The sequence below is a fragment of the Leucoraja erinacea genome, chromosome 3 (assembly GCF_028641065.1).
Source record: "Leucoraja erinacea ecotype New England chromosome 3, Leri_hhj_1, whole genome shotgun sequence".
Classification (NCBI taxonomy): Eukaryota; Metazoa; Chordata; class Chondrichthyes; order Rajiformes; family Rajidae; genus Leucoraja; species Leucoraja erinaceus.
Window position 1 is genome coordinate 61,818,951 of NC_073379.1, and position 25,715 is coordinate 61,844,665.

General features: G+C 40.4%; 1 protein-coding gene across 1 annotated transcript in view; it reads right to left on the minus strand.

Moving 5' to 3' along the window:
• The window catches only part of slc1a1 (solute carrier family 1 member 1), an 85,956-nt gene extending 70,188 nt beyond the window's left edge, over positions 1–15,768 (minus strand). The window contains exon 1 of the mRNA XM_055632798.1: positions 13,382–15,768. Within this exon, the coding sequence (XP_055488773.1) occupies positions 13,382–13,472 (91 nt within the window). The 5' untranslated portion in view covers positions 13,473–15,768. The remainder of the gene's footprint in view (positions 1–13,381) is intronic.
• Between the last annotated feature and the right edge of the window lie 9,947 nt (positions 15,769–25,715).

Sequence of the window (25,715 nt, forward strand, 5' to 3'; positions counted from 1 at the left end):
AGGGGTTATTTTTATAAAGGTGTACAACATCACAAAGGGCATAATTTGGGTGAAAGCACACAGTCTTTTTCCAAGGTTTGTGAAATCAAGAACTAGTGAGCATAGGTTTAAGGTGAGAAGGGAAAGATTTAATATGAATTTGAGGGGCAACCTTTTTCACAAAGAGGGTGGTACATTTATGGAACAAGCGACCAGAGGAAATAGTTGAGGCAAGTAAACTAATAACATTTAAAAGACAATTGGACAGGTACATGGACAGAGATATATACATCAAACATGGGATAATGTGGTGTCTTGGTAGGCATGGACAAGAGGGCTGAAGACCCATTTTTGTGCTGTAAGACTATTTACATTATCGGACCCTTATTCAAAGAGCATTGTGAGATATTTCAGTTATACCTGAATGGAAATTAAAGACTTCAGTTTAACACCTCATCAATTACTCTAATCCGTGAAGAAACACAAATCTACAATCTGCTAATGCAGAGGTGCCAGTATTATGAATTAATCCAGGATGACATTTCTAAACTGGGATTTAACACATACATTTAGGTCAATCCTCAATGGATAATTTTCCAATTACCATAACATTTATCTTACAAATTATGAAACTAAGCACCTCTTCAATTGTTCAGGAATTCTAAGATGTGCGTGTCATTCAACTCCTTGATCATTTCCATCCCACATTTACATGATAGGCTTGATTTTCTACAAAACAAGGAACTTTGTCCATCTGGATATCAGCAATAAGATGTTGTGTAGTTCATGGTGTAATGAGAAAATATTGAGCCAACAGGCACAGCTAGGCATCACTGTTTAGTTTAGTTTAGAGATACAGCATGGAAACAGACCCTTCAGCCCACCGAGCATGCCAACTGTTGATCACCCAATCACACTAGTTCTACGTTATTCCACCATCTCATCTGTGTAGCTGGGACATGTTGGCCGGTGTGGGAAAGTTGGGCCGAAGATCCTGTTTCCACGCTGTATCATTCTATGACTCTATGAGTAGTCATTAGGGCTATTTTGTAGAAGCCAATTATCTCACAAACGCACATGTCCTCCGGATGTGGGAGGAAACAGGTAAACCCGAAAGAAACCGACACAAACACAGGGAAACATGCCAACTCCAATCAGACAGCACCCGAGGGCAAGCTCAAACCCGGGCCATATATAATTTCATTGGCCACAAATAAAAGAAATGGGGTAAGGGCAGCATATTCTCTTTCCTGAAAGACAGCAGTGACCCAGTGTGTATTTACAACATCTTGATGGAGTTATGGTTTTCATTCCTGAATTGAACATCTTTTTCAAATTTCAGATTTATTTCATTATTAGAATTTAAATTCCCCAAGGTGGGAATTTGAACTCATGTCTCAATGCCAGTGTAATGGGCACTTACTGGCAGCCTTCCTTGTAATAGAACTATTGTGCTACTATACTGCAGCGGATTCAAGTTAGACGATGAATATATCTGGTCTTAATACTGGGTAACTTCGGTTGACATGCTTAAATTTGCAGCATGGAAATACTAAGTTAAATATTAGTGCTGATTTTTATTTCCAACTTGCATATTATTTTGATTTAATTTATCAGGAACAGTTGATGTTTTTGTTTATTTCTGCTTCTATTAATTTCCGTTGTACTGGGCTTGTCATTACATCAAATCATCTTAATAATTTACCAAAGTTGGTCTCATACCGACTGTTCCGTACAAATGTAATTTTGACACACTTGGAGAAAACCTGGGTAGATTTTCTCATTTGGGCAGCTAACTAGCGGAAGGTGCATTTATTCAGTCTTTTTTTTCAGGTAGAATGATGTATCTTTTTTTTTTAAACAGGCTAGTAGAGAAATGTTGAGATATTTCATTTCACAAAAACAATGGGCACTCAAAAAAGAACATGAAACAAACTTAAATGTATTTGTTTCCTGCAAAGGAACAGAAAAACATAAAAAGCCAAAGGTAGACAAAAATGCTAGAGAAACTCAGCGGGCGAGGCAGCATCTATGGATCGAAGGAATAGGTGACGTTTTGGGTCGAGAACATTTCGGGTCTGATCAGTCTGAAGAAGGGTCTCGTCCCGAAACATCACCTGTTCCTCAGCCGTTGATTTTCTCCAGCATTTGTGTCTACTTTCGATTTTTCAAGCATCTGCAGTTCTTTCTTAAACATAAAAAGCCAATGTGCTCCTACCTCTTTTGCAGCCTATCTGGTTTTGTTCCTATTCCCCAGTGTGCTTTTGTAGCTTCCCTTTAAATATATATATATATTATTTTTAATTTAATATTTAAATATTCTCATCCTCATAAGAATAAATAGCAAACTGAAATATTTATTTTAGACCTCTCCTGCTTCTAAAGTCAGCACAGACCTTCCATCCCATTTTGCCAGCCATTAGACACTAATCCTACATTAATCCAATTCTTAATCTCCTCACATTCTCATCAATGCCACCTACATACTTGGGCTATTTGCAGTGGCTGATTAAGAAAGGAAACTGGTGCACCTGGAGGAAACCCATTCTACCCCAGGGGAGCATGCAAACTCCACACAATGGAGATCAGATTTGAGCCCACTTTTCTGGCACTTTACCAGCTGCGCCTGAGCCATTCCAAGGGGCATGCAAAGGGTTGTTGGGAGCATGACGTCCCCACTCACCCAATACTCTTCCAAAATATAACTTTGGATGTGCAGAATGTTCGGAATGCATGATTATGCTCCTTCAAAGAGTTCAAATTTAAACTCCTGTGCATACTACTGAATTTGGAATTATCATAGAACAGTACAGCACAGAAACGGGCACCTTTGGCCACAATGCCTATTCCAACATGATGCCAAAACCAACTCTTATCTGCCTGCACATAATCCATATTCCTCCATTCCCCACATATCCATGAGCCAATCCAAATGTCTTGTAAATGCCACCTGGGGAACTTCCTCCACCAACAGCACATTCCAGGCAGCCACCTCCCTCAGTGTAAAACAAAAATATTGCCACGCACATCTCCTTTAAACTTTACCCCTCTCATCTTAAAGATATACCCTGTAGTTCCCATGCTCTGATATCTCCATCCTGAGAAAAGGATTCTATCTACCCTATCTATGCCTCTCATAATTTTATATACTTCTTTTGTCTCCCCTTAATCTCTGCTTTTCCAGAGAAAAACAATCCATGTCTGTTTAACCTCTCCTAGCAGCTAACATCCGCAAAACCAGGGCATAATTCTGGTAAGCCACCTCTGCACCTTTACAAATGCCTCCGCATCATTCCTGTAATGGAATACTACACGTGTGGCCTTACCAAAGCCCTATAAGGCTGCATTGTTATTTGCTGACACTTATATTCCTGTGTCTCCTCTGTCAAATTCCTATGGTCGGCTTTAAACGTTCGATTTTTCTAGTGAAGATCGTCACTTTCACTTCTTCTGATAGATGTTCTCAGTTTGGGGATTGCTGTTCTCTCAAGGCAATTTGCAATTTAAGGACCTAATTCCCTCTGTTTTTGGTCTGTTATCCAACACAAAAAAAAAACAGCCTAATCCCTTTATGGCTGATCCCATGGATAAAAAATACATGTGTTAAACAGTTTTCCATCAAAGATTTGTTTGCAGGTTTTTAATGTCCCTCTCTGAAATATTTAGGCAAATATTTTGTTTTAAATCTCTTCATCGTAATGGATCAGAATATCAATTGATCACCTGTAAATAAAATATAATCGTGATTTTATTATTGTACTTGATCGTTGATTCATAGGCATGATTTTTAATCATTACCTCTTTATGGTGTCAGTTTGAGATATAATAAGTGGCGACATTTCTCCATGCTTATTTCAACACAGACGTTTAAAATTTACAATGCTAATTTTTCAGGATAATATTTAGTTAAAATTAACTGAGTGATATTGTTACATCTGGATTACTTTATGCATCAACAGAATGAAATGGCCAAAGGTCTCGTGGTTTACGAAAATGAACTCTAGTTACTGATTGAGAACACAATTCAGTGTTTACATATGTACGTTTCACCAGTATTATATTAACTACATAACTTTGTGTTTACACTTTTCAGTTTTACATTCTGTCATGTGTGATACTGATAAATGGATGCAAGAAATAATTTCTTGATTGCAATAATTGATTAATATGAACAGAATTAGATTTATGATTGATAAACTAAAAAAATTGAGACTATCGATAGATCTAAACCAGAGGTGCCCAATGGAAATTGCTGAATAGCCATGTGAGGACAATGAAGATATTTCAGTTGTTACGCTGGATGCAGCGAAGGCATTTGATCAGGTAGAATGGCAGTATTTATACAAGGTACTCCAAAAATTTAATACGGGAGAGAATTTTATTAGATGGGTTAAACTACTTTACGATAGACCTATGGCAACAATATTAACTAACAATATGCTATCTCCAAAATTTTACTTATCAAGGGGTAATAGGCAAGGTTGTGCCTTATCACCATTGCTATTTGCCCTTATGATAGAACCGCTGGCCGAAAGGATTAGAAATCACCCAAATATTCACGGATATAACACTAAGGACTCAAAGAATAACATTTCATTATACGCTGATCATATCCTTTCATATATTACTAATACACAAACGAGTATACCCACATTATTAACATTAATTGAGGAATTCGGCTCTTTTTCAGGATATAGAATAAATTGGAATAAAAACAAAATTATGTCTTTAAAACCACAGGATTCGAGACACTTACTAAAATTCCCCTTCAAAATTGCAACAGAAAAATTCAAGTATCTGGGTATTCAAATTATGAGAAGACACAAATCATTATTTAGTGCCAATTTTATGCCACTATTAAATAAACTGAATGATATGATTAAATTTTGGAAAACGCTCCCGCTCTCATTGATAGGTAGAATTAACGCTATAAAAATGACTTTCTTACCACAATTAATATATTTGTTTCAAGCGATCCCAATATATATTCCAAAATACTTTTTCAAAAAACTAGATTCTACTATCACTAATTTTATATGGGATTACAGAGCACACAGAATTCAACGAAAGCATTTGTGTAAACCTAAAGAAGTTGGGGGTTTATCATTACCTAACTTTATGTATTACTACTGGGCAGTGCATATTAAGAACATAATGTACTGGTTGGATAGTTCCACTCAGCAGTTGGAGTGGATAAGAATGGAGAAAGAGGAGTGCTATCCGCACGATATAGGAACGATCTTGCTCTCACCGATAAAATTGAATAGTATAATATATAAGAAGAACCCAATTATTCACAATACAATAAGAATTTGGAAACAAATAAAAGTATCCTTGAAATTAAATAATCTATCAGTACTAACCCCACTATTGAACAACCCCACATTCAAACCATCTCTCATCGACAAAAAATATCAACAATGGGATAGACTGGGGATTAGGAAAGTAGGGGATGTGTATGAATTGGGCAAACTGTTATCATTTCAACATTTAAAATAAAAATTTAAACTGAAGGATAATCAATATTTTAAATATATACAGATATGTGACTTTATGAAGAAATATGGAGTGAGTACTCCAATGCCGGTACACCTTGCAAATAAGTACTCCTGTTTGAGTACGGATGGGGGTGACAGCCTGCCCGGGGGTAGCGACAGCGGACGGGCCTCCAGTACAGAGACCGGTCCTGTTGCTCTGAAAGGTAGGGACAAAAAGAAGAGGGCAATAGTAATTGGGGACTCTATTGTTACGGGGTCAGATAGGCGATTCTGTGGACGCAGTTGGGAGACCAGGATGGTGGTCTGCCTCCCTGGTGCCAAGGTCTCGGACGTCTCAACGCGTCCTAGATATCCTGAAATCAGAGGGAGAGGAGCCTGAGGTTGTGGTACATATAGGTACCAATGACATAGATAAAAAAAAAGGGAAGAGGTCCTGAAGGGAGGATTTAGGGAGTCGGGAGGAGAGTTAAGGAAAATGACCAAAAAGGTACCAATCTCAGGATTACTGCCTGTGCCACGCGACAGTGAGAGTAGGAATGGAGCGAGGTGGAGGATAAATGCGTGGCTGAAAGACTGGTGCAGAGGGCAGGGATTCAAGTTTCTGGATCATTGGGACTTCTTTTGGGGAAGGTGGGACCTGTACTGAAAGGATGGGTTGCACTTGAACCCGAGGGGGACCAATATCCTGGCTGGGAAATTTGCAAAGGCTACTGGGGAGACTTTAAACTAGAATGGTCGGGGCGAGGGACTCAAATAGAGAAAGCTAGTAGACAGAATGGGAGGCAGGAAGCAGAAAAGGGAAGCACTCGGACACAAGAGGAGAAAGAAGAAAAAGGAAATAAACAGAGAATAAGGGACGGGGGTTTTCTTAAATGTGCATATTTTAATGCTAGGAGCATTGTAAGAAAGGTGGATGAGCTTAGAGTCTGGATAGACACCTGGAAGTATGATGTTGTGGTGATCAGTGAAGCATGGTTGCAGGAGGGCTGTGATTGGAAACTAAATATTCCAGGATTTCGTAGCTTCAGGTGTGATAGAATTGGAGGGGCAAGAGGTGGAGGTGTTGCATTGCTAGTCAGGGAAGAGATTACAGCAGTGCTTTGGCAGGATAGATTGGAGGGCTCATCTAGGGAGGCTATTTGGGTGGAACTGAGAAGTGGGAAAGGTGTAGCAACACTTATAGGGGTGTATTATAGACCGCCAAATGGGGATCGAGAATTGGAAGAGCAAATATGTAAGGAGATAGCAGATATTAGTAGTAAGCACAAGGCAGTGTTTGTGGGAGATTTCAACTTTCCACACATAGACTGGGAAACACATTCGGTAAATGGGCTGGATGGTTTGGAGTTTGTAAAATGTGTGCAGGATAGTTTTTTGCAGCAATACATAGAGGTACCTGCTAGAGGAGGGGCAGTGCTGGACCCCCTGTTAGGAAATGAGACGGGACAGGTGGCGGAGGTATGCGTTGGGGAGCACTTCGGGTCCAGTGATCACAATACCATTAGTTTCAATATAATTATGGAGAGGATCAGAACTGGACCTAGGGTTGAGATTTTTGAATGGAGAAAGGCTAACTTTGATGAGATGTGAAATGATTTAAAAGGAGTGAACTGGGACATTTTGTTTTATGGGAAGGATGTAGAAGAGAAATGGAGGACATTTAAAGGGGAAATTTTAAGAGTACAGAATCTTTATGTTCCTGTTCGGCCAGAGGGTAATGGTGGATGGTTGTTTGTCGGGTTGGAGGCAAGTGACTAGTGGGGTGCCTCAGGGATCTGTGTTGGGTCCTTTGTTGTTTGTCATGTACATCAATGATCTGGATGAAGGTGTGGTAAATTGGATTAGTAAGTATGCAGATGATACCAAGATAGGGGGTGTTGTGGATAATGAAGAGGATTTCCAAAGTCTACAGAGTGATTTAGGTAATTTGGAAAAATGGGCTGAAAGATGGGAGATGGAGTTTAATGCTGATAAATGTGAGGTGCTACACCTTGGCAGGACAAATCAAAATAGGACGTACATGGTAAATGGTAGGGAATTGAAGAATACAGTTGAACAGAGGGATCTGGGAATAACCGTGCATAGTTCCTTGAAGGTGGAATCTCATATAGATAGGGTGGTAAAGAAAGCTTTTGGTATGCTAGCCTTTATAAATCAGAGCATTGAGTATAAAGATGGGATGTAATGTTAAAATTGTACAAGGCATTGGTGAGACCAAGATAGGGGGAGTTGCGGATAATGAAGAGGATTTCCAAAGTCTACAGAGTGATTTAGGCCATTTGGAAGTATGGGTATGGTGTACAATTTTGGTTGCCCAATTATAGGAAGGATGTCAACAAAATAGAGAGAGTACAGAGGAGATTTACTAGAATGTTTCCTAGGTTTCAACAACTAAGTTACAGAGAAAGGTTGAATAAGTTATGTCTTTATTCTCTGGAGCGCAGAAGGATAAGGGGGGACTCGATAGAGGTCTTTAAAATGATGAGAGGGATAGACAGAGTTGATGTGGACAAGCTTTTCCCTTTGAGAATAGGGAAGATTCAAGCAAGAGGACATGACTTCAGAATTAAGGGACAGAAGTTTAGGGGTAACATGAGGGGGAACTTCTTTACTCAGAGAGTGGTAGCGGTGTGGAATGAGCTTCCAGTGGAAGTGGTGGAGGCAGGTTCGTTGGTATCATTTAAAAATAAATTGGATAGGCATATGGATGAGATGGGAATTGAGGGTTATGATATGAGTGCAGGCAGGTGGGACTAAGGGAAAATAATTTTTCGGCACGGACTTGTAGGGCCGAGATGTTTCCGTGCTGTAATTGTTATATGGTTATATGTTATATGGTTAAATATATACATAGATTTCAAACTATAGTTTTAGACCCTTTAGAAGAAGCAATGAATATTAAGGCTGATTCACAAAAACTAATATCATACCTTTATAATAATATATTAAATAGAGAATTACCCTCAACAGAAGAACTAAGAGAAGATTGGGAACATGAGCTAATGATAAAGATCTCGAAGGATAGATGGGAAAAGTATCTGATGAACACACATAATTGTTCTATTAATGCAAGACATAATTTAATTCAATTCAAATTATTACATAGACTATATTATTCAAAAACGAGGTTGAATAAATTTTATCCAAACGTCTCTCCCAGATGCGATAAATGTTTGTTTCAAAATGCTAATATAACACATTCATTTGTAGGATGTACAAAGTTGAATAAATTTTGGAGCGATATATTTGATATATTTACAAAGCTTTTCAAGTCCACAATTGAACCTAAAACGGAATGGATTATATTTGGAATAATAGTAGAAGATATCAATTTAAATAAAGACCAAAACGTTTTTTTTAATTATGGGTTAATAATTGGAAAGAAATTGATACTTAAATTTTGGAAAAATACAACCATACCAACTGTTAAATTGTGGATTAGGAATATGATGGACTTGGCACGTCTTGAAGAAATGAGACTCCGACTAATAGATAAATATGACCAATTCTTAAGGAGTTGGTCTCCTTCCATCGACTTTTTGGAATCATGTGATGCAGCAGTACCGTAAAGATTGCTGATTTCAGTTCATGCCGTGGATAGATCTACATCTCTGAATAAAGATTTGAAAATTTCCCTTTTAAGGGGCCTTCTCTCCTATTTCTACTTTCCACTTTTTCTTTTTTTTATATACACACTTCATTCTCTACCAGCTATTTTTCCTCTTTTTCCCCTTTCTATTGTTTTCTTTTTCTTGTCTTGCTTACTTCCTTCTCAAAACATAAAAATAGAGGTTGTACATAGAATGGATTATGGTATGACATAGTTGGCACCTAAAATTAGGTTCCACTGTACTGTTTTGTACTGTATTAACCTAATAAAATAAAAACATTAAAAAAAAAATAAAAAAGCCATGTGAGATAGCAAAACAATGCAAAATCCATCCTAATCAAAAACAACTCGCAAACCTTACTCTTTATCTTATTATTTTTCCCATATTAAATGTGTGGAAGGGCTAAACTGTAAGTGTCACATATTATGATCAGATGCTAAATGACAATATCTTCTCCTCAATTTCAGTTACCATTCAGAAATGTAATGGTTAATTTTGGATTCCCAATTATTTATCTGCATTTAAAGGGCAGTAAAATCCCCAATCCAATCACAATACATTTGCTGTAACTACTTAGAAATATTGTGCTTGGGGCTTCCATTTGTTCCAACCCATTTGATTCTTAGTAGCAGACTGGAAGGAGTAGCATCCTTCTCTCTATATATGTACACCACATGGGTACAAAAGTCATATTAGCTGGCATGCATCTATCACAGACAAAGCTTTCTCTCCCCCTCCCCCCGCCCACTCTCCCTGCCTCCCCAGCTCCACCTTCACCACAAGTTTCACCATGTTTAGCAACCACACAGTTCTCAGTGAAGTTCAGGTGTTCCTGTCAAGGCCATTCTGAAAGCAGAATAGCAACTGTGCTTCAGACTGCAAAAATGTAACCCATCCACTGACATTTCTGATGCCTTCTAATAACTTGTGCTGTTGGAAGGCCTTTCCAATTGTTTCAGATGTCTCTGCTGTTTTACGATCAGTTATGACCCTGAGAGACAATTGAAAAAAAAATTGAAATAATTTAAAAAAGTAAGTTCATTTAAAATGCAGTTACCCTATGTAAATGAATTAAAATATTGATATTAATTCAAATAAATTAAAATTAAAACATTAATTTAATCACCTTAATGAAGTTTGGTGACGCATTCTAGTTCATATATGTGTGCTTAAAGCTGAGGAATTGGATATGAACTGCATCCGCACATTAGCTCAGGGTCATTCAGGAACATCACAGGACTCAGTGGTGAATCCAAGGTCAGATCAGAGGTCAGTCAATGACATATGCTTTGCTGCTAGCTGGCAGCTCTGTATGGTCTCACAGCTAGCTGTTAGTGCACCCCATCATCTTCTTTCTCTCCACAGTTGTTGCATAGCATACCGAGACATTTCCAGATATATTTACCTGTTTTTAATGCCTTGGCTAAATAGAAACATGGTATTCCATCTTTGCCTTTGGAGCTTGCAGTCTCACTAACTATAGATACCTTTATTCCAAAGCTTATCGCTACAATTCATCAAAGGCAGTTCAACAAATTCCATTGTTAAGCTTCAAATAACTGAGCAAACTCTCTTTTTGTCAATTCCTGCAAAACTGTACTTCAACTTTTCTTTAAATATCTCCAAGTACAGTAAACCCTTGTTTTAACGCACCTCATTATAATGCATTTTGGTTATAGCGGACAGACCTACTGATATACTACCAGAGGCATCCCGGACCCACACCGCCTCCCCGGCCAGACCTACTGCTGCCACTGCTGACTCACACGACTTCCTCGGCCACTTCCAGGCCGTGCCTGCCACCACCAACCCTTACCTGCACACCAGCCACACACGGGCCGTAACCAATGACTGCGCCGATCCTCTCCTCTCCTCTGGCAGCCAGTAGGTTGGGCCCGTCAACTCACCTGGATTTCAAGCCAGTGTGTGTTAAGAAAAGTCCCGAGTTGAAACATTGCCTATCCATGTTCACCAGATATAGACACAAATTGCTGGAGTAACTCAGCAGGACAGGCAGAGAAGGAATGGGTGATGTTTAGGGTCGAGGCCCTACTTCAGAGTGGGAGAGGGAAACTAGAGATATGGAGGGGTAAGGTGTGAAAACTACAGATCAAAACAGACGATGATCAGGGAAATGTAGAACGGTTCATTGTTGGCTGTGGGGAAGGTGACAACTAGGCATAAAAACAGTAAGATAAATCAATATTGATACCATTGGGTTGTAAGCTGCACAAGCAAAATATGAGGTGCTGTTCCTCCAATTTGTGTTTGGCCTTATTCTGACAGTAGAAGAGGTCCAGGACAGAAAGGGTCAGTATGGGAATTGGAGGGGAGTTAAGATGTTTAGCAACTGGAAGATCGCATAGGCCTAGGCAGACTGAGATGCTGCCTGACCTGCTGAGTTACTCTAGCACTTTGTGTACTTTTGTGGATTAACCAGCAACTGCAGTTGTTTGTTTCTACTACTTATACAATGATAATACCTTATTCTGTTATCTGCATTATCGGACACCACTCCCCTCCTATAGTCTATTATAACGAGGATTTACTGTAAGGAAATGACACTGGATGAACGCTCATTATCGACCATATATTATACTTACACACAAAGACTAAACAATTCTAGTCACACTTCATTTATGCTGAGATGAAACATGGGCCACATCTCTCTGAGCAAACTTAAAATTTAAATCTCTGATGTGATCACGGATAATCATTTCAAAGGGGCAGTTCATTGTAATGTATTAGCATTGGAATGCGGGTCAGTTACAATACGATATCACTCTGAATGAATTCAAATGAATGTTGTGCAAACAATACTGAATAGAATTGGGCTCTGATAAGTGCAACCTGATAAAATTATTTTCCTCCAGAGCGCAGACGTGACTGTTTTGAATACATTATGTATTAATAAAGCCACCAGTTGCAGATGTTGAGGTGATAACATGCGTTTTGTAATCAGAAGACATGGAGTGAAAGTTACATAGAAATAATAGTGAATCTGTTATTGAAAGAAGAAGGATAGTTAGTAAATTAGTAAAGTAAGTAAATTAGAGGTGATGATTGGACACTTTGCAAGAACATTATTGTTTTTGCAATAATCCTCTGAAATCAATTTTACAGAATTACATTGAGAGAAAAATCCTGATGCACAAAGCTTTTAGCCATTATTTGTGAAATTTAGAAAACCAATTGTAATGTTTATGAGCTAAATTGATTTTTTTAAAATAATTTTACTAATTATCAATGAAATTATAATTCAGAAAGAATAAAAAAGAACTGCATCTTTTACCCAAATCCAGTTAGAAATTATTTACTGTAAATAGGTTAATACATAATTCATTTGTTACACTATTCTTTGTTCATTCCTCTATTATTTCTGAGGAGAAAAGTTGATAAGATTTTCAAGTCAATTGGGTCTCTCTCTTTCTTTCTCTTTTGTTGTTTCTCAGTCACTTTTTCGCCTTCTTTCTTTCTCTCGCCTCTCTCTCACCTCTCTCTCTCTCTCCCTCTCTCTCTCTCTCTCTCTCTCTCTCTCTCTCTCTGCAGTAGCACCCATAAATGATAGTGCATCTTTCCCCAACAGATGGAAAGTGGATATTCTCACAACACAAGAAAAACGAGCATCTCTTAGTTCTTTCATTCGCACTCCTCGCTTAGCATGAAACTGAAATTATTTTTGTAGATTCTTCATCATTTTGTTTGCAAATCAATTTCACATATTTGAGATGATTTCACTTCAAACATCCCTGAATACTTCCCAGTAGGTAAGTACAGAGAGCTGTGGCTTCAACCTGGGAAGAGATTGTTTGCTCACCTTCAGTGAATATTAAGTAATAGATAACCCAATGAATTAAATTAACAGAAAAGAGAATAAATAAAGAGAATAAAATTGCAAAATACCATTTCATGTGATGGGCTGATTAACTCTTACATTTACTAGCTAGAGCTAGATATTTCATTGCAATGATACATATATAACTCATTAAAAATGCTATCTGGCATTTGTTTTTGTGTAGGTTTAAAAAGCTTTGGGACAATGGTATAATGGAATCCTGCATAATTTGTCAAACCAATTAATTTAAGCATTAAAAACCGCACAATTGAAGCATCAGCCGCACTAGCAGGTGTTAATATTAACACGGTGATATGAATACTAATAAGATCTAGAATGTAGCTACATTATACAGAACTCTATATAATAACATAAATCTATTCAGATCTTTTCCTTTACGAAGAAATATTCATTGTACATCAACAAAATATTCAAGAGCTTACACATGCAAAGCTTACCTAACACTACAGCGAGAATTGTACTCATGAGCAACCAGTTCTTCCTCAAAACAGCTTTAAAATCACATCCTTTTTTGGATTTCTTCCCCATGTTTGTTGAAGATTAGAATTCAAAGGAACAAATTAAAAATACACGCATGCACAGACACTCTCGCAGACACAGTGCTGAATTCAGTGTGGAATCCTGCTGCCTTTACTCCTCTGCACTATATTCCGTCACTGCAGACACAGTTGTAACTAAGCACCACCCCCTTTTGAATGCAGTGAGAGGAGCCTAACAATGGCTACCCCTGAACATAAAACTACATTTTTAAAACACCCTCTTCTTCATTGAAACATGGATTCTGCAAATCCCAGATGGTAAAAATCAACCCTACCAGTTCCTGGCATATATTCCCTGGAGTATTTTGCATTATGAATGGTGAAATAAAATTCCTTCACATTGTATATAAAATGGGCCTTCTGAAAAGGATTAATGTTTTTCCTCAATGTTTATTGAAAAGAAATGGGAAACTTATAGGTTCTGGCAGACTATTATTTAAGATCAAATGTTGGTGATATTTAATGATCAAAAAGAGTGACACAGATCATAAGGGCAGTTAAATACATCTGCCAGTGCACATTGTGCTTAAACTAAAATAAATGAATCTTGCTCCAAATTAATGTATGTTCAGAAATCTGCTTCTGTTAAAAGCTAGTTTGTTCTGTCTTTTTACCGCCCAAGAAAATAAAATCTTCATTAAATCCACCAGTCCTGAAGTGCGTGTGCAGATGGGATATATCAAAATATAATCAATATGAACAAAAGATTTTGTACAAAATTATTATTTATAAAAATTATACTTGTTGTTGACTATCAGATACTTTGAACCAGCGATCAACCACTGTTAACTCAGTGGGTCGGACAGAATGTCTGGAGAAAAGGAATAGGTGACATTTCGGGTCCAGACTGTTCTTTAGCATACTGTGTCTTTCTCGGTTTAAACAAGCATCTGCAGTTCCTTCCTACACATCAATCATTGTTAACGTGGCTTCCCACCAAAATATGAATCAGACCAAACATTCTTTCTAGTTCTTAACTGAAATCCAATATTGAGATGTACTTCAACAGCAGTAAAAGTAAAATAGTCCCAAGTGCAGCATTCCCTCAGAACATTATGCGTTGTAAACTTGCTGGCTCCAATTGGAAATATGTAAATATATCTAAGACTAAGTGTTGAGATGATCAACCGAAAACCTGTTGAATGGATTTACACCATAATACTGACATGCACCACACAATGCGTTACCAATCTCCAGAACTTGTTACTCATCTCCAGAGTTTGCTAGTCTCCAGGGATTACTAATCTCCTGAGTTTGCTAGTCTCCACAACTTCAACCCAGTTAAACATCTCTACCATTGCTTCATACTAGCAACCTGTTTGCAGATTATGAATATTTGTCAGCTCTTCACATGAATATCACAAGAATATTGGGGGAAAAAAGCAGAAATGTTGGATACAACAAGGACTATGAGACCAGACAAAATCTAATCTGTAGTACTGAAAACATGCTCCCCAGAACTAGCTGCACTTTTATTCCGAGTGGTTCCAGGGCAGTTATATATCTGGCAACTACCAGACAGTGTAGAAAATTGCCTAGATGTATCTTGTTCACAAAAGGCTGGAACAATCCAATTTGGCTTATTGGAGAACAAAGGAGGGAACTGCCGTGAGGGAGGGGAGGGAGAACAAGAGTGTACCTGGCACGGGGTACTTTGTAACTTTGACAACACCCTTTGCATGCCGACTATTGCACACCTTGGGTATGCAAGCAAAAAATTCCACTGTGACTTGTCACATGTGACAATAAAGTATTCAATTCAATGCAATTTAATGCTGGCCAATCAGCCCGCTCTTGTCTTCAGCAAAGTGATGCAATCTGTCATTGATAGTGCTGCCAGGTCACACTTACTCACCAATAGTCTACTCAATGTTGCCCAGGCTGGGTTTTACCAGGACCACTCAGTGCCAGACCTCATCTCACTCTCGGTCCAAATATGAAACAAAGAGCTGAGTCCCAAAGTCAAATTGAGAGTGACTGTCCTTCACACCAAGGCAGCATTTAAACAAGTGAACCATTTGGCACTCTGTTGAAACCATATAACCGTATAACCATATAACAATTACAGCACGGAAACAGGCCATCTCGGCCCTACAAGTCCGTGCCGAACAAATTTTTTTCCCCTTAGTCCCACCTGCCTGCACTCATACCATAACCCTCCATTCCCTTCTCATCCATATGCCAATCCAATTTATTTTTAAATGATACCAATGAACCTGCCTCCACCACTTCCACTGGAAACTCATTCCACACCGCTACCACTCTCTGAGTAAAGAAGTTCCCCCTCATATTACAGGTGCACAACCTTTTATCCGGTGTTCCGGAAACCGAAAACCGGCCATTTTTTCCAGGATGTCATCGGCACACCAAAGTTCGCGTTTGGCGCCAAACTTGACCCGAAACGACCCACGGTCAACCCAGGTCTGTACTACTGTAGCGGCTGCCTCCTCCCCGGAGACCGGGGAGACACTTAAACATCTGTAAATCATTGCTTAAATGTTAGTCAGTTAGTTTGGAGGGCTTTAATGTGAAGGGGGGGTTGAAGGGGTAAACTTTAATTCTTAGTCCCCTACCTGGTCGGAGAGGGGGAGCGGTCAATGCCTTACCGGGTCGCCATGCAGTAAGCTCCGCAGCGCTGTGGCCGCCAGCGGGCGGCGCCGGTTGTAGCTCCGACCCCGGCAACTCTACCACTGGCTGCGAGACGCTCCAAATCCACCGCCGCCCGCGGCCGGACGCCCCCCACCCCAGCTCCGCAAATGTTGGGAGTCAGCGGCGTCGCAGCGCTGGGATACCAGCGGGGAGCGGGCAATGCCTTACCGGGTCGCTGTGCGGTAAGCTCCAGGGCGCGGAGGCCACCTTCTCCCAACATTCGCGGAGCTGGGGCCGCGGGCGGCGCTGGATTTGGAGCGCCTCGCAGCCAGGGGTAGAGTTGCCGGGGTCGGAGCTACAACCGGCGCCGCACGCGGCCAGACGGAGCCCCCAGCTCCGCGATGTTGGGAGTCGCCGACCAGGTAGGGGACTAAGAATTAAAGTTTCCCCCTTCACCCACCCACCCCACCACCACCACATAAAATCCCTCCAAACTAACTGACTAACATTTATGCAATGATTTACAATGATTCCCTGGTCTCCAGGGAGGAGGCAGTCGCTCCGGACTTTTCAAGCCGCCCGCGCTACCTACCTAATCTACGCTAAAAATCTTCCATTCGGAAATCCGAAAATGTCCGAAATCCGACAAGTATCTGGTCCCAAGGCTTTCGGATAAAAGGTTGTGCACCTGTACCCCTAAACTTCTGTCCCTTAATTCTGAAGTCATGTCCTCTTGTTTGAATCTTCCCTATTCTCAAAGGGAAAAGCTTGTCCACATCAACTCTGTAAACTCAATGTTGCCCAGGCTGGGTTTTACCAGGACCACTCGGTGCCAGACCTCATCTCACTCTCGGTCCAAATGTGAACCAAATGAAACAAATGTTGTTGGAGTAATACTTTGCATATGGTTGATGGAGGCCAACAACCCCAGCGCCAGGATATCATGGCAGAAGTTCCAATGTCATTTGTGCAATTGGCAATGTTCTAGTGCCAATCACCTTTAACTGCTTCACCAATTACTTTTTTTTTGCATCATACGCAATGAGCAACCAAGCTTAAGGTCTTAAAGCTTAAAATGGTGCAGCTTCTGAGGAGATTGCAGTGCTTGGGACCATTTTATGTTTACTGCTATTGAAATATTGCTTTCTGGCTTATATGTCTGTGACACTTGATGATGTTTGCACAATGTTCAATTCCATTCACAGCTCCACAGCAAATAAAGCTGCCCATGTCTGCATGCACCAAGATCTGCACAACTAACAGGCATGGGGTGATCAGTGGCATGTACATTTGTGCTGTGTACTGGCCATCTGCAATTACAACATGCTAATCACCCACCCTTGACATTCAATGGCAATACTGTCACTGAAACCCTATCAAAATCCTGGGGATAACCATTGTTTGGAAGCTCAATTGGCCACATACATACCTTAATAACAAGAGCAGATCAAAAAATAAACATCCTGCAGCTAATGATTTTCCTCCTGACACCATAAACATTTCTAAATTCAAAGTGTAGGGAATATTCTCCACATTCCTGGATGAATACTGCACCAACACCATCCAGGACAAAGCACATAGCTTGATTAGTTCCCTATCATGCCCTTCGGTAATAGCACAGAGAGGCCGCTGTACATTATCCAAGAACGTTCACTGCAATTACCCGCCCCGGCTTCTCCAACAACACTTCCCAAACCACGTCCAATACCAAGAAGGAAAATGACAGCAAGTGCAAGGGAATTCCACCACAGCTGTGTCCTCTCTAAGCCGCAAACAATCCTGACTTGGAAATAATTGCTGGTTCTTCAGCTCACGGGTGCAATTAGAGATGGGCAATAAATGCCGACTTTGCTTCTTCTTCTTTTGTGTGACATGCACAGCCTAAAGTTGTTGGACAGCTTGTTCTATTTGATCTTCCGTTTGTGCACGTTGAGTTGATTGCATTAGTCGAAACAGGGCGGACCACATGGAGGTTGCAATCTTCCACCCCACCGACTTTGCAGGCAACACCCAAGTCTTGAAAATAAATATTTTATTCTCAATCAAAGTTTCTAGTTCAGAAAGGAAAGATTTATTTCCCCAATTTCATTCATGTATGCAATAGATTCTTGTTGGAAATATTTTTAATTCAAATGTAAATGTTTGACTGTTCTTATTTTTTTGTGTAGGTCTCACTCTTGGTACACTCCCTTTATCATACATCATTGCTCATTTCATTTGAAACATTTCATTTGCGTATGTGCAATGTATCACCAACAGAAAACTTTAGTTCCATTCCCCAGTTCTCTACCGAGGTTGATTTGAGAATATAGATTGACCTAATCAAAAACTAACTCAGGAAAGGGGAAAACAACCCATGATTTCCAATACATTTAAAATTATTTGTTGATGGTAAGTAACAATCAGATCTGATCATTATCTTTCACGTTGAATACTAGTTGATTGAATAGTCTACTGATACTAAACATTAAACGTTTTAATTCCACTGCTGCAATGGCATTCTGGATCACAATTGACATAAAGCAGAGCAACCTCTTGCTGCAAAGAATTAGCTTTTTCAGCTCTGTTCAGTTTATGACAGTGAGATCCCATATCTTAATCGCTCTATTGTTGAATGATCATCAAAATACAAATTGGCTGCAGGTGTCCTTATTGCACATTGCACTGACCTGCAACTGGCTCTGTGCTGACCTGAGCTATATTTTGTGCTCTCTGCTGAATGGATGTGTCAGGTCCTGCCATAATAGGTGATGGCATACTCTTGTGTCTTTCTTTGTCTGTTAATTTCTATATGGCAAAGAATCTCAGAGCTTAATAAACATTAAAAAAATGCTGAACATTCTTTTAATTTTTTGATTCCACCGGCACATACAGTACATCCTAATTTGTTTGGATGATCAAAGGATGTCTTTGTTTGTTGTAATATTGAGAGCATCTTCCTTCGGTATAGACAGTCTTTAATGCTTCCGGATGAAGAAGCTGTTCTGTGCAAAATACTTCATGCTGCCAGCAATAAACTCCCACTTGAAGAGCCTGGAGCACATTTCAGAATAATACGCTTGGGTGAGATTGTACAACACATGATTTGTAAGTATGCAGATGACATGAACGTGAGTGGTATCATAGATAGTTAAGATGGTGTTCAGAAATTACAGCAGGATCTTGATCAGTTGGGCACGTGGGCTGACGGACAGCAAATGGAGTTTAATGCAAATAAATGGTGTTTGAAATCATGAGGGAAATAGATAAGGTGAATGCACAAGGTCAGGGAATCAAGAACCACAGGACATATGTTTAAGGTGAGAAGGGAGAGATTTAATAGGAATCTGAGGGGCAACCTTTTCACACATAAGGTGGTGGGTACATAAAACGAGCTGCTAGAGGTGGTAGTTGAGGCATGCACTATAACAACATTTAACATACATTTGGACAGGTACATGGATAAGAAAGGTTTAGAGGGATATGGGCCACACTTAAGCACATGGGCCGAGTGTAGATGGGCCATCTTGGTCAGCATGACAAGTTGTGCCAAAGGGTTTTTTTCCATGCTGTATGACTAACAAAGGGTGTGAAAGTTAAGACTTATAAGAACTGAAGCAGAGTTAGTGTCTTCTCCATCAGTCAGGTGTTTTACAATACGCTTGTGGACATTTTGTGTTCTCTGTGGATGGATATGTGCAAAGAATGAGGATGTTGCCTGCGTTTTTTTCAGATTGCATTTAAACCTTAGTCAAACATTACAGTAAATGTCGAGTATTCTCATAATTTTCACTATCAATCCATATTGGATGGACAGGCTGTCTACTTTTGGTATGCATTTGGATATGCCATCTATCACCATTTCCAAGTCAACCACATTAAGTTCCGTTGAGTGTAAACCAACCTCCATTCTTTGGTTGGTGGGGATTACCATCTCTTTGCCCCAGCACTAACTATCTTCATAGTTTGTCTTCATCTTCATAGGGTCTTAAAGATAGCAGAGTCAGGGGATATGGGGAGAAGGCAGGAACGGGGTACTGGTTGGGGATGATCAACCATGATCACATTGAATGGCGGTGCTGACTTGAAGGACCGAATGGCCTACTCCTGCACCTATTGTCTATTGTCTATTGTTTCCTCTGTTACTGAAAACACCCCCGTCTATTCAACGAATAATCAAAAACAGAGAGTATTGTTGAGTTGTTGTTGATCCATTATTTCTCATCCATCTATTTCCTTATGCCCCAAAACTTCCCTCCTAAGAACATCACTAATTACTGAGAGCTATTCCTCTTCCAACCAAAATCTTACAACAAACCATCAGTCAGTGAAAACTTGGGAGACCAATGTGATCCATGCAAATGAGATCCAAAATGTAAATCTTCTAGCCGTCATATTAAGAAAAGGCAGATTATTTCTCATTAACCTTGGCCTCTGCGCTGATCAGTTCCAATGCTTAATCATCACGCTGAAACATTAACTGCTTTTCGTCACAGATTGGTATTGGTTTATTATAATTATACGCACTGAAATGCAGAGAACAAAGTTGGTTTGTGGGTACCCAACCAATTCATACCGTTCATGAGCACAATCAAGCTATGTACAAGTATAACAGGTAATGCAAAGATAAAAAAATATTCAAATGGAGGATATAGTGTTATAACTATAGAGAAAGTGTTTTTTTTTTATAAAGTACAAGGGCTATAATGAGGTACATGGGGAGATCAGAATGAAGTTGTCAGTCATTATAATTTGGAGTATTTGAGCATTTAAAAAAAACACTGAGAGTTCTGAATTGAAAAACAGATTATCAAAAGTCCAGCAACAACAGAAACTACAGAATGTGTTGGAAAGAACTGCAGATGCTGGTTTGAATTGAAAATAGACACAACATTTTGGAGTAACACAGCAGGTCAGGTAGCATCTCTTGATCTCATCGACCCGAAACATCACCCATTCTTTCCCCCCAAAGATGCTACCTGTCCCGCCGAGTTACGCCAGCATTTTGTGTCTATGGAGACTCCAGAGAATGGTCGACACTCTCACAGATACTGTCCTCCCCAACATTGAAGGAATCTATAGGATGCGCTGCCTTTTGGCTACTATGATTTGGAAGGAGGTAGAGAAGCCTGAAAATCATGACAACCACGTTTAAGAACAGCTTTTTTCTCAGCAACCATCAGCCTCTTGAACACCACTCAACACTGCCCTCAGCAACTATGATCTCCTTTGGTTCACAACAGACTTTGGCTTTTGCATTATTATGGCTTCATAGTATTACAGTCATTAATTGTTTGTATGTTTACTTATATATTATCTGTGTGTTATTATATTTATGGGCATGTTAAACTGCAGCCTGTAGGAATTTCATTATTCCATTGATGGTCTATATGACAATTAAACACTCTTGATTCTTCTACATTGAGAAATGAGCACCTAGTGCGGTCAAGAATGAAAGATGGTTTGAAACAGTCTGGGTGCAGGCAGAAGACAAAGGGGAAAATGATTATTCCACATTTTACTATTGATGCAAACCATTTTTCTGGGTGGGAGGGGACAATATATTATTTTAAATCAAAATCTCTGCAATATCGCCTCTTTGGCAGACCTTGCTAAATGACTCGGTTTTAAAATCTAATGACTATGCTTAATAAGCATGATCTGTGAAGTGAGCCAAAGCTGTACTGTCCACTTATGAAATTATAACCACTGATAATCAAAAAACTGCAGATGCTGGAAATCTGAAAGCGGGAAATATTGAAAATGGGTCGGCAGGTCAGGCATCATCTATGAAAATGAAACTAAGTTAATATTTCAGGTCAAAGACCTTTCATCATATGTTTCTGGCATTTTGTTGCAAATCATAACAACCCAGCTTACATATCATATGTGGGAAGGAACTACAGATGCAGTTTACACCCAAGATAAACATAAAATGCTGGAGTAACTCAGCGGGTCAGGCAGTATCTCTGGAGAGAAGGAACAGGTGACGTTCCGGATCAAGACTGTTCTTCAGACTGAGCTCATTCAGAAGAAGGGTCTCAGCCCCAAACGTCACCTCGTCCCTTTCTCCAGAGAGGCTGCCTGACCCGCTGAGTTACTCCAGCATTTTGTGTATATCTTCAGCTTACATATCAACTTCTTTACTTTCAGTTAAGTTTTTATCAGTTTTTTTTTCCAGCAATATTATTGGCATTTCAATCAGTTGGCAAAATTGAGCTACAGAGATTTGAATATGTGAAGATTAGGCTACAACTGGTTTTTGCTTTTAATATCTCAAGCAGTGACCTTATTCGCCCCTTTCAATAAGAGCAAATGCTGTTGGCAGAAGCACAGATTTCCAATTGGTGAAAGGAACAACAACTTGGATCTTAAACTAGAATCAAGAAAAATGGAGGAAGTGCATCATTGTGTATTGGCCCGTGGGTTGTACTACCTCATTTAATGTTTCCTCAATTTTGACTTAATCCACATGCAATGAGAAAAACATTCCACACACAAAATTACATAGGATTCCAAGCACCAAAAATCAATCCAAGTCTTGCCTTGTGTTTATGCTCCACACGATCTCCTGTTTATTAACTCAGCTTCTTTTCTGCCATACATTTTCCTCTCTTATATGATTCTCCGCAATGCCCACTATGGTTTCAAGTACAGATTGTGAGTGAGAAATATATTAAATATGTATTCCCTTTCAAAGTATTGCTTATGTTGGCCAAACAAATGGGTTGATCTAATCATGCAAGAAGAGGGTGAAACATGGTTTGTAAAAAATCCCTATAAGGAATGCTTTGCTGGCATTAACTATGACTGGACTACTCCTTTGGCTGTCTGGCTATAAAAAAAGCTTATAGTGTGCCATTTTTAAGTTTGTGAAAATAGCTTCTGGTTGTTCTCAGATCTCCAAGGAACAATGAGTTAATCCTGGCTCCTGGTTTTCCACAATGAATGCACCAATTTCAAGTGAGGTCCAGGCAGAATGAAACTGAAATTTATATCCACAATCTCACAAGCTTTGGATGTCATTAATAGTTCATAAAGCATTTACAAGGCTTTGAAATCATGTAAAGGTAATAAGCTAATATCATCAAAGACCCACATCACCCTGGCCACATTATAGAACAGTACAGCACAAGAACAATCCCTTCGACCCACTAGGTCTGTGTTGAATGTGTTGCCAACTCTTGTCTACCTGCACATACCCCATATCCCTCCATTTCCTGTATATCCATATGCCTATCAAATAGTCTCTTAATGTTACTAATGTATCTGCCCCGACACCACCCCTAGCAGCTCGTTCCAGGCACTCAGCACCCTCTGTGTAAAAAAATATTGCTCTGCGCATCTCCCTTAAGATTTGCCCCTCTCAACATAAAGCCATGCTCTCTACTATTTGATTCTTCCCTCCAGCACATCCGACTGTTTACCCTATCTATGCCTTTCATAATTTTATATACTTCTATCTGATCTTCCCGCAACCTCCATATAAAACAGTCCAAGTTAATGAATTAATTAATAAGTTTACTGGCCAAGTATTCACATACAAGGAATTTACCTTGGTGCTCCGCACGCAAATGACAACAAGACATACTGTGACAGTTAGGAATGACACATAAAATATTAAACATTAATAATAAAACATTATCAATTAAACATGTGAATTAAATAAAATACCAGAGCAAAAGGAGGCTGTAGATTTTTGGTTATTAATTAGTGTTACTACTCGTGGAAAAAAATTGTATTTATGTCTGGCTGTGGCAGCTTTGACAGTCCGGAGTCCCTTTCCAGAGGGACTCAAAGAGTTTGTGGCCAGGGTGATAGGGGTCAGAGATGATCTTACCCGCTCGCTTCCTGGCCCTTGCAGTGTACAGTTCGTCAATGGAGGGAAGGTTGCAGCCAAAAGCCTTCTCAGCAGATTGGACGATTTGCTGCAGCCTCCGGATGTCGTGCGTCGTGGCTGAGCCAAACCAGACCATGATGGGGAAGGGGAGGACAGACTCTATGATGGCCGTATAGAATTGGACCATCATTGCCTGTGGTAGATTGTGCTTCCTCAGCTGCCGCAGGAAGTACATCCTCTGTTGTGCCTTTTTGACTGTGGAGTTGATGTTGGCCCCCCCATTTAAGGTCACCATTGGGAAACCGTTTCTCAGTCACCTCCTGGCGAGGATGTGACTCCACTGAGTCGCATCTTCGCCCCACCCTCGTGGCCTACCAACTGGATTGGTGCGGCCTTTTCTGTCGGGGACTGGACCAAAGCTTCAGCAGCGGCGCAGCACTGGATTCATCGCGGAGTAAGCGATACCTTACCTGGATCGCCGTTTGAAGCTCCGGAGTGTTGGGCCTGCTGCTTCAGCTGTGGAGCTGCGGTTTGCAGAGCTTCCAGCATGGGCGGCACTGACTTCAACATCGCGGAGTCCTGGGATCCCTTTGTCGAGGGCCGCCAGCGTGAATCTCCGCCAAGCTCGGCCTGTGGACTTTGGGAGCCGCGGTCTCCGGTAGGAAGTGGCTGAATCGGAAGTCCAAGCCGCTGAGAATGTTCTCCCATTCTGACGTCAGAGTTCCATCATCTGGTGAGCGGGCCTGAACATCGGGCTGCCCGTAGCGGCGACAGCGAGGGGTTCGGGAGCCCCCCGACCATGGGTAAACAACAGAGGACAACAGAGGAGGATGACTGAACTTTGGTGCCTTCCCTCACAGTGGGAAACTTTGATTCCGCTGTGTGGGGATGTCTATGTTAAAGATTATCGTGTTCTGTGCTCTTTTTTATTCGTATGGCTGGATGGTGACCACACATTTCACTGTACCAATTGGTACATGTGATGAATAAATGTCTCTTGTCTTGTCTTGTCTTGTCTTGTCTCTTGTCTTGTCTCTTGTCTTGTCTCTTGTCTTGTAAGCCATTTAGAACAGAGATGAGGAAACACTTTTTCACACAGAGAGTGGAGTCTGTGGAATTCTCTGCCTCAGAGGGCAGTGGAGGCCGGTTCTCTGGATTCTTTCAAGAGAGGGCTAGATAGGGCTCTTAAAGATAGCGGAGTCAGGGGATATATTGGGAGAAGGCAGGAACGGGGTACTGATTGTGGATGATCAGCCATGATCACATTGAATGGCAGTGCTGGCTCAAAGGACCGAATGGCCTACTCCTGCACCCATTGCCTATTGTCTGTTATCTTTGTCCTTGGAGATGATGGTTCACAGGAGATGACGGTTCCCAAGTCTGTCCGACCTCTCCCTGTAGCTAATACCCCCTTATCCAGTCAATTTGGTAAACCTCCTTTGTGCCCATCCATCCTGTAAAGGGGGGGGCAGAACTGCGCACAATCATCTCACTACAAGAATTGCTTCTTTCCAGCAACTATCAGGCTCCTGAACACTGAACAACACTAGCCACTACCTTAGAGATCTTCTATGACATCATATGATATTGTACCATGATATTGGTTTTTGCACTGGGTACCTAGTATTACTGGTTATTCATTTATTTTATTCTTGATTATTGTACATTTATAGTGTATAGACAGGCCCAGCGAGTGGGAGCGCACTGCGCAGGCATGCCGCCGCCGCCACGGATAGCAGGCCTGGCAAACCTCCCCCAACTACGGTGGCTTTGGAAAGGGCACAAAGGAGGTTTACCAAATTGATGGCTGGATAAGGGGGTATT